Source organism: Amphiura filiformis, chromosome 13 (genome assembly GCF_039555335.1).
Source record: "Amphiura filiformis chromosome 13, Afil_fr2py, whole genome shotgun sequence".
NCBI classification, from domain to species: domain Eukaryota; kingdom Metazoa; phylum Echinodermata; class Ophiuroidea; order Amphilepidida; family Amphiuridae; genus Amphiura; species Amphiura filiformis.
In genome coordinates this window covers 59,807,671-59,822,513 of record NC_092640.1, presented here as the reverse complement: position 1 = coordinate 59,822,513, position 14,843 = coordinate 59,807,671, and the positions used below count along the sequence as shown (strand labels likewise).

The 14,843-nt window shown below is 37.2% G+C and overlaps 1 protein-coding gene across 3 annotated transcripts in view; it reads right to left on the bottom strand.

Moving 5' to 3' along the window:
• The window catches only part of LOC140168593 (epsilon-sarcoglycan-like), a 189,333-nt gene that overhangs the window by 156,108 nt on the left and 18,382 nt on the right, over positions 1-14,843 (bottom strand). For 2 of the 3 annotated variants that reach the window (XM_072191996.1, XM_072191994.1), the window contains exon 8: positions 10,660-10,686. In XM_072191996.1, coding sequence (XP_072048097.1) covers positions 10,660-10,686 — 27 coding nt within the window. Of the gene's footprint in view, positions 1-10,659; positions 10,687-10,755; positions 10,783-14,843 lie in introns of all 3 variants that reach the window. The other variant, XM_072191995.1, reaches the window with a different exon arrangement.

Here is a 14,843-nt window from a genome sequence, read left to right as displayed (position 1 = left end):
CATTGTAGCATCGCTGCCTTGTGTCGTGGGATATTCAGAGATCCGGCAATCCCAAACTACACTGTTCCCCAAAGTCATTGTTTTGCACTTTTACAATACTTTTGGACATGTTCATTTTTCTTGCGGGTTGATATATTTACATATACGCATCAACATCTCAGCAAGCGTGCATTATTTTGTACAACAAGTGATATACATAAACTATAGGCCTAATTATATGACAGAGATAACACACGGCAGCCTTTGGATATATGGTGTGTATGCATACCTGAAATTCTACCTGCCATATCAATACAGTCTCTGTGATCTTTTATCAATGAATCCATGTGGCTTACATTTAAGAAGTAACAGAGGCTGTTTGCAACTACGATCTGGTATCACTGGAGCCACATGGCTTAAATTTTAAATTTAAGAAGCGATACAGGTTGTTTGCAACTATGATCTGGTATCAATGGAGCCACATGGCTTAAATTTAAGAACCACCGCAGGTTGTTTGAAATTGGATTCACTTAAAAGGGGACAATCTAAAGTAAAATGTCACATTACGGTGATCTCTTTATGTTGTTTCATGGTATCTGAGGCAAATTACTTCAATCTTTGTGGAGTCATATATGGTTCAAATTTCGCTATAAAATAATGAATGTAAAATGTCATATTATAGTGATTTCCCTATGTGAGTAGGCCTATGTAACATCAGTGCATGCATGTGTGCAGATGGTTTAAATCTAAAGAGGGCAAGGCAGATATGGAATATGCCATAAATACTTTAACAATTGTTGAATCCAAGACCAGGTCTACAAGAACTGATGTCCACTGGGCTATTCCGGTTGAAATCCATACACCCTGTGGATGACATGACCTAAATCTCCCACACATGGGTGTAAATTTCAAATGGAGTCATCCATTCAGGTATCCCCATTCGAAATTCACACCCCCTGTGTGGAAGATTAAGGTCATGTCTTCCACAGGGGGTGTATGGATTTCAACTGGAATAGCCCATTTCAAAAAGATTTCTAATCAGGTCTCCAAAACGGACTGCCTTATTACTAACAAAGTTGAAGCAAAAGTGCAAAAGGACATTGTTCCTGTTTTTGGGTTGTTGTTTTTTTTGGTTTTTAGACCAGGAAAGTTACCCAATTTGCAATGTTAAGGTTTGAAAAAACAGTGATTGGTAAAATCAAAGATTTCTTGTTTAGGACAGATTTTGGAATTTTGGTCACACATGTGTATACTATCATAATTTAGTGCCCCCCCTCCTCCCTGGGCAAGGCGACTCATTGCATGTCACTCACCAGATTTGATACCAATCTAACAAGCCAATATCTCTTTCCTTTTTTTCTATTTCATGTCTGACTTCTCATCCTAACATGGTTCATCTTAAACAACAAACAGGTAAGCATCAATATCAAAATGTATAATTTTTTTTTTTGGGGGGGGGGGAGAAATATTTTTTGGAAGAAAGAGCTCATTGATTTTTATTAAATGACATCATTTGGAGACTAGAACGATGCCCCTACACTATGGACCACAATGGCCTCATTCCAATGGCATAGTTCAATAACCTCAATTAAACAATCATAGTGCAAAATTTGACCTCAAGTTTCAGAGTATGAGTTTTTGTACCCAAATTATCAAAGGTCATTCAATGAATGTGCAAATGTATTGGGGTTAAAGAACTGTGTCTTGATAGATGAGCATGTTGTAGATCCTAGTGCTAGTTGCTCAACATTCTGGGTTGATGACTGAGAAATGCCAGACTCACTACTAATATCTGGAATTTGATTGTGCGCAGTTGTGTCTAAATTAACCTTTTGACCACATTTGTTATCTGCAAATGGTGAGATAATAAGGATTCCCGTTCTGATCAGATACAGACAAAATTCTGTCTGATTCAGGAACTACCGACGTACTTATCATATCATGTCATCACTGATTTGCACATCGCAATTTTCTCCTAAGACTATGACAGATGATCAAACCATAAATATAATGATTGAAATAGTGGAAAGCAAACATCTATTATTTACACTGTATTCTACGAGCTGGCCATCAAATGCAAATTTTTGACTCTTGTATCAAAAGGGGTTGAAATATTGGTATGACACTTAGTTAGGGAATGGGGGTCAAGGTTATTAGGAACTGGGGTCAAGGTTATTCAACCAGGGTGGAAATTTCACTTGGTGAAATCAAACCATCCTACTTTAAGGCCAAAAAAAAACCATTTGAACTTATTGAACAACAAGCTATAGTAAAAATTTCATTTGAATGAACACAGCTGCCAACAGTGTGTTGATTATCTATGTACACTGTGTATAATGCTCATGCTCATCGCACAGTGAGGTGCACGCATGTAACGTGGCAGTTAATCAACTCGCTCATGGTCATGGTGATTGGTTAGTTTTTTCATTAAGTATGCAAGGTTGTGGATTCACATTGTATTTTGTAACATGATCACAGTCGTATTGTGTACAGCTGTTAATGGCAGCTGTGTTCATTCAAATGAATTTTTACTATAGTCAAACACAACTCCATTTTAGTTGAAAAGTTCAAAAGTTTACATGAGCACATTCAAATGACAACTGCTTGTCAATTTCTAGTTATAGATAACATGAATAATAATAACAAATATGTAACTAAAAATGAGACAGGGAAGTAACCAAAATTGAGGAAAATGTTGTCTCCAGAGGCATAGGCCTGTATATCCCCAGGGTACGTCTGTCCTTCCCATGGGGTATGACCTTCAAGATCAACACCTATAAATCAAATGGCCCAATCTATGTGAAGTTGAAGTGAAAGGAACCATGTTCAGATGAGATATGAACCTCCAAGGGTATAAACCTTCAAAAGTAGAAATGAAACTCTAAGTCACTCAGAGCTGGGTCCATAGCTGAAATCTCTGTCACCCTCTACATAAGTGACTATAATCCTAGACAAAATTAAAAAAACTAGTTTGCATCTGACATCACTGTCAATCAAACTCCCCACGAGCCTTGATTGGTTAGTAGCATGTAAAAGGAAGGTTGATTCATCTGGTGCCAATTGGAGAAATTGAATCGCAGAAAATGGTGAAAAATTATGGTGCTTTAACAAGACAAAATGTAACTTTTCTAGGCATTGTTGACATGTTGTCTTCAAGAAAGAAAGTTTGCTATTCCTAAGACCTAACTTTTGAGATGGTTTGTTTATTTGAAGGTGCAAAATTAAAGTCATAATGTACGATCTTATAATATGAATTTGGTTAATTTTTTCAAACCTGATTTTTTTCGCATATTTGTAATGTTTACACATGTCACAACTTGCACCTAAATGGAATCAGCCAAATTTGTTGTGTTTGTAGGTAAACAGAGCAAAGTTCGACATAAAGTCATAATTCAAGAAATTATGACTTTATGTCCGCCCATAGAACAGCGTGTTAAACGGCCAAAATAACAAGTAGTGTTTCTTTCACGTTACCTCGTTATTTCAACTCAAAATGGACAGAAACCATTCCCGATCATTATTACTAGTATTATTTCAGCATTTTGAGTATATAATGACAAATTTAAAATTTGAAGGAAATCGTACATTAAGCCTTTAACCATAAGGCACACTGTTTTACCACTGCGATCAGAAACTCAATCATCACAAAACTCGTAAACCAATTTTGATTGACAGATGACGTCCATCTTTGATCATAACATGTGCAAAGGTAACATGAATTGGCAAATTACTAGACATGATCATACAGTGAACTTCTAAATGGAATCCTCAAATGTATCAACATGACATAAACCTCCAAGTTTCATCTAAAAGTGCTTCCAAGGAGGGTCACATAAACCCCCTAAATATTGTTGGGGTTTGAGATGGGTCAATCCTTACGTATCCCTTGGAGTGCCAAACCTCTAAGTGCATCCACACAGGTGAATTCTGATACTCTGTGTTACCACCCAGTGTTTGCCTGCTGTGTGGACACCCCTTTTTATGTTTCCCTTGGAGTGTCAAACCTCTAAGTACGTCCACACAGGCAAATCCTCTGAGTGAACCCTCAAGGATTCTGATCCTCTGAATTACCTCTGAGTGTTTGCCTGCTGTGTGAACGGGGCTAGAAAGTGTCTACTTTATGTGTTAAGTTTGGTTGCTATCAACACCTGGTCTTAACACCTGGCGTTAATTCATTTATCACGCTAACCTTGAATCAGATTCCATTAAAAATGAAATCCAATCTCTCTTCATTTCTCTTTGCTATTAAAATAAATGCCTATTATTGAGTAATTCAATTTGGCTCAGACAGAGCAGGACGTGAGTCCATTACCTGCTGTCATGCCATGAAAAGGAAAAACAGATATATATGGTTTAAAATTGAACTAAATGACAAATAAGTGCTTCGAGAAATCCCCAATGTTATGTAGAACATAATGCATTCATGTCTTATCAATCATGTCAATTTGTATGTAAGTATTGGTGCAGCAGTACGGGCTCTGCCTTGAAATCAGTGGATTGCGAGTTTTGAGCCCCGGCGGTGCCATCGTGTTGTGCTCTTGGGCAAGGCACTTTACCTTACTTGCCTCTCTCTACCCAGGGGTGAAATGGAGACTGTTATGAATATTGTCCATTGAGCGCCGCCTAAAGGTATGAGCATGCCTTTGGCATTGTATGGCAACTGGCATATTCTAACGAGAGCGGAATAAATGTAAAGCGCTTTGGTACAGGTGCACATGTAAAAGGCGCTGTATAAATACCAACATTTATTTTATTCATCTTTTATTAAACTAGAGAAATTATTTAAAGAATCAAAGCACCGTGCAAAACCTTTAAAAGTAATTTCTGGTAACTACAGGCTAAGTTGGCATTAAAAACATACAAGCCTTGCCAAATAGGTCAACCAGTAAGTTTTTATATCCATAATTGTAGAACATTAGTGGTAGACAAAAAGGAACCCTCTTCATACGACTTGTGCCTTTTGCCAATTTGGCAAGTGAAGAATGATTAGCCACCAAAAATACACTTGTGACAAAATTTTGCCTGGAAAGTTAAGTTCACCATCTTTGAGGCTATTACCGGTACATAACAATTTTCACTGCATACAAAATATTAGATGAGAAAAAACAACATATTATTAACAGACCAAATTTATCCAAAATATATAATCAACTTTGAATAAAAGTTATAGAATGAGCTAGCTGTATACTGAAATTGACTGCTAGAGTTTCTTTGTGATTTCAGAGACACAATTAAAAAAATTTTAAACCCCTCTGCCTTAACTAATTTCTGACATCCATTAAATGGACTGGTCTCCAAGATGACCCTGACACTGGACCAAAAGAAAAGGCCATTTTATACTGACCCACTGCTGGACCAGAGTGCTAGATAAAGTGAGCACTAGCCCTGGACTAGACAGTCGGCCACAACTGATCCAATATGGTGTGGCATGGACTTCCTATTGCAGCAAGAGCTGGCCCAGTTCTGTCCAAACTTATGTGTTGCACAGTGCTGAGCCTGACCCTTACTTCATTTCAAAGTGTGGTCCATTCCACCCCACTATATATTGCCCAGCACTGGTCCAGTACTAGGCCACATCAATTAAGTTCCATGTGTATCATTAATTTTCTTAGAATCAAAGAGATTAGACTTAAAAGAGTACAGACTCAGATTGGATTGTCACGCCAAAAGAGTGTAATTCCAGCATTTATTGACAAAAGCCCAAAATCAAACAATAATTGACTTCTTCAAGCTTGAGCGTTAGAAAAGATTTGCGTATGTAACGCTTAGCATGTTATTGACACTACGCACAGAATACAAACTGCTACACACTACAAATTAAAGTTTGCACACCGGGCGGATGGCAAATAATCCAAAAGCACAATATGTTGCCCTCCATGAGCGACACCCAAACATGGAAGAGTTGGTACTCTGTAAGTCAAACCTCTATGGTGCAACTTTGAATGTCCACTATGTGACGCAAGTGATAATAAGAATACCTTTGTGCTTGCTTACAGACAGGGTGTTAGGGACAAGAAATTACAAGAAGCAATTCATGCTAATTTTATTAGGAACTCCCAAGTGAGACCAATTTCCTCCATCGTTATTTATTTAAATTGAATCATAAACGGTTTCATGCTTATGTCAGATTCTCCCTATGATGTAAAACTTTCCTATTGTAAACAAAAAGAAATTCATGCCTGATCTTCTACTTTTTAGTTTTATATATCGTTGGATGCATTACATATTAACGGATGTCAAACCCAGGGTACATTACATAGTGACGGATGTTGATCGCAAATTTATCAAAAAATGGGCATCGGGAAAACGTTGAGTAGGTAAATTGTATTGGGCATAGATTATAAACTTGCCATTAATTTTCAGCAATTCATGTGTCTATTAAAAGTTGACCCTTGAACGATATTTTCAAAACATTAAAATGTAGTAAAATCGTACATCTCGCTTTAATAGATTGCCAAAGTTATCTGTCACTATGTCTTGCCAATCATTTTGAGAGCTAAGGCAAAAGATCAAAATAGTGTTTCCAACTTGAACAACTCTAAATCTTAATTCTAATCATAAATGTTAGCCAAAAATCCTAAAAGTATTAAGAAGACAATCCTTGTTTGTGTATCTTGCCTTAATTTTTGATATTATTTTGATACCGATTATAACCATGTTATAGTTAATTAAACAACTAAATGTATATTTCTGAAGAAATTTAAAGCAGGGTGTGGCCATGGTACATTTCCCCTACACAACCAAAAGGCCCACTTTTTGATACAAATAATCCACTTGCTGCAAACAATTGAAAAAGTTTAAACTTCTCACCATCATATTTCAGTGTATGCATGGGTTAGCTTCAACTTATTTGCAGGATTATGTTCACCTTTATTCATCTGTTAACACCAGACATCATTTGCTTCGTTCTTCTCTTGATACAACCAGACTTCACATTCCGTATACAAACCGCTGCCTACAGGCTTTGCTGGCCCACGGATATGGAATACTCTTCCACAGCATATTCGTGAGGCCCCAAAGAACTCCTCAAATCACATTTATTTCCCGTTTCATAATATTGTTTTTGTAGCATAAGTCTATTGTAGTAAGTCTATTGTAATGCGCTTTGGTATTTTATGATACAGCACAATTTAAATTCTTATATGTATATGTATGTATATATGTAAAAGAAAACTGATTATTTGGTGCCATAGAGTCCACTTTCTTTGTGCTAATGTGCATAGCCATGCAAGCCCATTTTGTTTAGAGCAATTTGCTGATTCCCTGCACGCATATAGTATTATTATAACTTGTTTGGCGTCCAGATGTTATACAAACTATTCCTTCCAGCAACATATCCATCATCCTTACCCTATTCATAAATGATGACAGGTATCCTCACCCTATTCAAAATGATGACAGCTATATGGTGTCATGAGTGCACTAACAATACAAAAAATATGTAGCCTCAGAGAAAGCAACATTAACAACTTATTGTCTAGGGAGACTAGCTGAACCTGAAAATAACTGAACCGGCAGACATGAAGACTTCATTATGATTATGATATCGCCATATTTCTGACGAATGCCTGAGGTGGGAAGGTTTGATTTAGCAGCAAAAATGAACTATGAGCTGCAAAATATTATGCCATGGTTCATATCTCCTTGACATATTGGAAATAATGTCAAATCATAGCTGAATACAATTATATAAATGTCAAAAGCATAACACTGTCAAATATGACGTCATAGATGTATATTACAAATACCAACAGCTGATATTGCCTCAAATAATTTGATGTGTCTCTTTCATCAGCAAAGATGAGGATCCTAGATTCCACACAACTCTATGTCAAGTTCAATGCAAATTATTTATATTATGGGAATAATAATTCTTAATGGAGAAGTGAATACTAAATACATACCGTAAAACCTCGTCTACAAGCATATATAGAGTTTTTGATTAAAGCTAAATTAATACGATTTATGCGTAAATATACCAATACAATAGATTGGTCTTACAATAATACTTGTTTGTATGTGCTTGGATCTATAATCTATTTGCACAAATTCCATAAGGGCGCTTGGATTAATTTAGCTTTCATCAGAAGCACTCTATATGCTTGTAGACGAGGTTTTACGGTACATCAGTCCAAAAACACTCTAAAGCCCATGTCATACTAGTTAGTAGTCGCAGCATTGATTAAAAAATTGCTTAATTGTGTGTTCAAAATGCTGGTAGCATTTGCACAATCGTGTTCAGTCGTTGCTTCAAGTCAACTGGTTGAGAGTAGACACTAGGGCATACTTGTGATTTATTGATCAGATATAGGCAATCACTATTCCGATAACTGACAAAAGTTACGTCACAAAAAAAATACCGCTATGCTCCTTGCAATTGTTTAATATGATATGGGCATAAATGTTAGTCAAATCACTTGTTCTTTATATTGTAAATCCATCAAGAATTAGCCTAAAGCCTAAAGTCAGTTATATTGATGGTATTATGTAGTTCCTACACATGAAGGAGTCAAACTATGAACTATCAGACAAAATAACAGTACAAAACAAATCCACAATGATCTCATCCATAATAGAATGATCTCTACTGTTAGAAATCACTTTTCTTATTAAAGGCTCTGATGAACCAGTAATATCTACTCAAAATTAAAGAGGATTTGCACAAAGTGTTCCAACACTACATAGATGCCTCTGATGTATCTCCAAACCAAGTTAAGTTGCAGTAATTTATTCAAACGCACATCACATAAAAAGAGATCACATGACTCTGTGACGTCACATGACTTACCTTGATTTGTTATCATCAGCTAAAGAATTCGCCCTTTACACAGATCCGCCATCTTGCTACCAAAACGAGGTTCTCCCAGCAAACGCATGCACACATGTACAGCATGCACTTTGCGGGTAGAACCTCGTTTTGAGATGACCTTGCGATCAGAGAATAGTCTTTGGATAATGGCATTTGCTATGGAATACTCAGCACCTTTGCATTGACACATTCTGTTGGTTTGGTGCAAGAAGATCATTAGTGCATTAAAATAAAAAAGCAGTAATGACCTTTTTATCTCCAACAATTTGTGCAGGAACCTCAATCTTGCCCCAATACCCCCAAATCTTTATCATGTGACCAAATACAGAATAAATCTAAAAGATTAGGGGACTTTGGCAAGATCAATGTTATTGCATCAATGTGTGCTTAGTTCATGAACCATGATACAGTCCTTCTTTGTGCCTTTCCATAGCTCTGACCCAATTATCCATAAACATTCCCACCTGGCAGACAACATCAGCTTACAGGAAGAAGACACAGAGTCTGTGGTCTCGTTTCTATGTGACATTTTCATAGATTCAATAAACAGAAGTTTAATGTCACTAGCCTTTCCTTTGCCTAATGGTACCCACTATGTGAACTTGGGAAACCAGCCAGAAACTAGTCATGCAATGTTTTTACACAGAGATGCAGATCAGTTGGTCTTTTTCTTGCGCAAATCTGATTTTATAAGCAGTTTTCCTTCATCACCTGGTGATTACATTCTATGGGAAAGACTGGTGAGCAGTTTCTCTTCCTTTTATTTTACCCATGAAGGTAGATTCCATAAAGAAAAATTCCCACATTGAATTGTCATAAATGGAATCAAAATAGTGTATCTCTGGTATTTTGGGGCAAGATACTCAGTGTTCTGAAAAGCGTGAGTGATACAAAGTGCTTTGTACATGATTGGCATAGACATACATATTGCCAACATGCCCACACTAAATTCAAAATTTGCCAGGCACAATCCAGAAATGCACTATTCTCCTCCCAATGAAGGGCACTTCAAATGTAGCCGAATCCATCTTTCTGCTTCGTTATGCTCATAATCATCTTTTCCCTACCCACACTCCCCAAGGCCTACCACCACATATACTGGGCTATTCCAGTTGAAACCCATACACCCCTACGGAAGACATGACCATAATCTCCCACACAGGGAATGTGAATTTCAAATGGGGTTACTTGAATGGGGGACTCTGTTTGAAAACTGTACCCCCTGTGCAGGACATTAAGAACATACCTTCCATAGGGGGTGTATGGATTTCAACTGGAAAAGCCCAATGGGTAGGGATATTCCAAAGAGATTATTTAGACCTAAAGAGTACTGACTCAAAAACTGCCAGCAAAACCCCAAAATCAAAATCAATTTGCATCCTTAAGCTTAAGCATATACAAAGGTTTGAGTGCGTAAGGCACACACACTTTATATCAGAGCATGGCAAAATAACCCAGAGATACCACAAAATTAGAGAACTGGGACTGGACCGCCATCTTGATACAGACATGGAGCAAAAATTGGGGGTATTCAGTTCCCTCAGAATGCTCTCGAGGCATTTGTTGTCATGTAAGCGCGACATAGCATACCAAGCGTAATTTCACACGCTTCATAGTGAAACACGTCGATTGCAAGATGCTAAAGATGAGATGCACCGTCGGCAGGGACCTGAATACCCCTCATTTTCTCCCCATAGCTAATGGCGCAATTGTACGTGGCGGTATAGGGAGTCCTGGTTCTCCTTCTCTAATTCTGTGGGAAGTATGCTAGTTTCCCTCCATGACAGACACACAAGCTTGGCAGAGTAGGTACTCTTTGTTTCCAATCTCTTTGGGATATTCACAAACACCTAACAGGTAATGGTACTTACGAGGGCGCCCTCTTTCTGCGTGCTTTGCTGTATTTGAATGAAAAAATAAAAAAAAAAAACATACAGTAAACAATAGCAATATGGTCGTGTACTTACGACGAGGTTCTTGACTCTCGAGTTTTCCTGCAAGAGAATTTGAACACAGACACAAAACAAATGAAAAGCAACATTAAAATATAACATGCTATAGACCACTTGACATGTGACGTCATTGCCCGGCAGTATGCGCACACATCGTAGTTAGCTCAGGGCATGTGCATTTTAAATCGCCCACCACATTTCATATAGTACAAGAAAGCCATTGAACAGTGTAGTGGTTCGATCAAGCATATCAATAGACCAGTCCCTTGCCTTTGTTGTCAAGTGGTCTATACTTTGTTCAACATGTAAAATAGGTAGGGTTGCTAAAAATATTCAGCCCAAATTGATGGTCAAATAATAAAAAAAGTCACCCAATTTTTCTTTCAACCATTGGTGTCTATGTGACAGGAAATAGTCAAAAGTCATGAGGAAGTCTAAAAAGTTGCCCGATTGGGCTACCAATTGCAGGTTTGGCAACTCTGGCTTGCGCTGGTCACAAAATATATACAAAACTAGACTTGGTATAGGCAATGATATTCTATATCAATCCAATTTTTGTTGTGTCCTGCCAATTATAAGTTGAATCAAGTATAACACAATCTACAAATGACTACTAAAATCACTTTACAACAAATTAGTTCTTAATGTATGTTGCAGGATATACATCAAGGGCTCAGCCCAACACTGGGCCTCATCTCCATTTTTGATGAAAACAAGATTTTGGTACCAAAAATTTCAGAAAAAATGGGACTTCCGGTGATAACAAAGACTTACAGTCCATTCCAACTGGAAAAAAGTCTCAGACTACAGTTTCTGCCAAAGAGGAATGGCAGTTGTTTACATTTTGAGAGTGTCACAGCATAAACACAGAAGTGGGGTTCTGATTGTCTGATTCAATTGTCTGATAATCATAACAACAGATGCGGTAATGTGATTGCTCGATTACGCTCATGTGCTCGTGTCAACCTGAGCAAGGGAATGCTGTTCTTCTCTGAAAAAGAGTGTAGTGAAACATAACATTATCTCCAACAGACATAACTTGTTAGTGCAACAACATGGATTCAAGTGGGATAGGCCAAGATAGACAAAATGGAGAAATGGCAGTGTAGCGCTGATTCTTGAAAAATACACCTTATTTCACACAAATTAATAATAGCATTTCCACCCAGTTTCAACAAGACTTCTGTCATAAAAAGATATAAAACAGATGATATTTATGGTCATTTGCAGTGTTGCTCATATCCTGTCATGAAAGTAATTGCAAAAGTACACATTGTGACCTAAATTTGAGAGAAAACAAAACTTTTATCAAATTCCACTTAGTTTCAATATAATTTTGTGTCACATATATCTATAAATGGCAAGGGTGAAAATAAGAACTTTTCTACCAGTTCTAGCATAGTTCAACAGTCTACTTTCAACAATGGCTCAAATTCTGACCTCACATAGTAGAAAGCCCCATTTTGGTTCACTATTTCCTATTTCTTGGGTATCTTAAATGTATAGACTGTATCATGATGGGCTAGGGTTCATGACATGAAGTATAACCTGGTGTTGTGATTTTGGGCTACAGTAGGCAACTCACGGGCCTGAAACAAGTCCTGTTGCCCGCTTATTTTCACCCTTGATAGTTGGGAATAAAAAATCTTTTATGGTCATTTGCACATATCTTTAATATATCATAGACAAAAAGTGCAGCTGTAATTCTCAATAAAATAAGACAACAATATGCTTATTTTCTTTATATCAATACCTACCAACATGACTATTAAGAAACATTTCCTGTACGCATTCACACTCTGATCATATCTTGACAGATTCACAGAATACAATTAATTTTGCAATAAATTTGTTTAACATTAAAAGATGTTTGTGAAGACATGGATGTACGTCAATAACAATTTGACCTAATTATGATTTGACTTAAAACTTAATTCACATTGCAAGGGTGACTGTACTTTTGTCCAACATTGATGTGTAGACTCTGAATGAACCTACATGTCTCCACCAACACTAGGCCTACTTACCAATACGCTAACAGACAAATACGCAAGTAGCAGGAATATTAGAATAACAGTAAAAATGAATAACATTTGCAATGTGTCAAATTTACTGTGAACTTTAAGGAGAAAATTCCCAGTACGGGCATTAGATCATGTCTGTCTTTGACAATCCTAATGTAAATCCTTAGAATGGTATCCAAATTGAAATATTTTTTAAGTTTAAAAACATCACCAGATATTCAAATTCAAAATATTGAGTTAAATTGCTCCCCCACTTTTACCAGTATTTACTTTTATCTTTGGATTTTACCAGTAGATATCTTGTATTGCCACACTTGGCACATAGAATAGATCATTCATACCATCTATAACAATAAAGCATTATTTCAGAAATATGAGCTTTTTTTAAATTCCAAGATCTCAATTTTGATGGGGTAAAGTGGGGGGGGGGGATAAGTCCTGTTAAGACCTGTACCATTGCCATAACATATATAATTTCAAATGTATGTAATATTGTATGTTCATGTATTGAAGGTCCCCTGAAGATGAAAACATTCTGTCTATAAACTTTTCTTAAACTTAAGTTTTTCTTAATATCTCAAAAACAGTTTTGATGGAGTTGGGTCCTTCTTCCACTCAGGTATTCAATTGTACATAAGTATTAAACTTTAATTCTAAGAGTAACACTACCCAGGGTCTTAGCTAACTTACCCGTCTGGCTGTCATTTTAGACGGCCAGTTTGCTTCTGGGACGGCAAAATTAATGCCTTTGACAGATGCTATATTATAAATTGTATGTTTTGAGAAGCTAATTGCCCTTTTAGAAGACCCAATTTGTAGAACAAGGCCATGCATATCAGCACATATTTGAACTCTTTGAACCCCCAATGGGTTATAGATGTCTGGTAAATGTTTTTAAAGGTCAAATTAGGACGGGCAATTTTATTCAAATGATGGGCAACCTTCAATTTCTAGCTAAGACCCTGACACTACCCTTATCAAACACACATGTACACCAAATTATATACTCACCAAAATGATCACACCCTTAAAATTGTCTACTGTGCAATTTTTGAACCTGACACCTGCTATTAGTTACCATGTCTGCATTTTACTCCTGCATAACATACTTGACCAATTAGTTAATATGTCTGAAGGATTTTAACTAACACTATGCACCAATATGGATGCTCTCACTTCTGATGGCACAGTTCAATTACCTCCATGAGCTATGATAGTTCATAGCCACAAAATTAAAAACAGAGAATCGGGACTCGACCACCATCTTGATACAGTCATGGAGCAAAAAATTGGGGGTATTCGGTTTCCCTCGGAATGCACTCGAGTCTTTGTTGTCATGCAAGCGCGACATGGATGAAGGACGCATATAAGAGACGGACTTGATGTGACCTGCACACGAGTACCAAGACGCTTCAGATGAGACGCAGAATTGTTTTCGTTCGTCTCCGCGCACCGTCGGCAATTGGACCTGAATACCCCCAATTTTCTCCCCATAGCTGACGGCGCAATTGTACGTGACGGTATAGGGAGTCCCGGTTCTCCTTCTCTAATTATGTGTTCATAGCTCAAAAGTTGACCTCAAGTTGGAGTATGCGTTCCTACACACGATACAATCAGAGGTTATTTAATGTATACAAGCATATCAGGCGGGGATATCAGGGTAAAAGAACTGTGGACACTGGTTTGTAGTATAATATCCTGGAGTTAATTCTTACCTTTTACAAGTAAATTCGTAAAAAATATGACACAATGGGGGTGAGCAAACCTTTCAGCATATTGCTGTCAAGATGTGAATTATCAACTACATCAGTAGATTTTATCTTACTCCACACCCTCCCAGCCAGTTTACCCAAGGGTTTAACAGACTGGAAGTGTTCACCCTTAAAACTCATGATAGTATATTGCACAGACCTTGCTTAAAATGCTGTATGTTACATTCACATTTATGATGCTAAGCTTTCCTTTTCCATGGTTTATTAGACTATGCTGGCTGCTTGTAAGTAGGCTCTGACTGACCAGGTACAGGGTGGTCGATGAAAGAAGTGTACTGTCTTGAAATTTCATTTTTATTTAAGTATT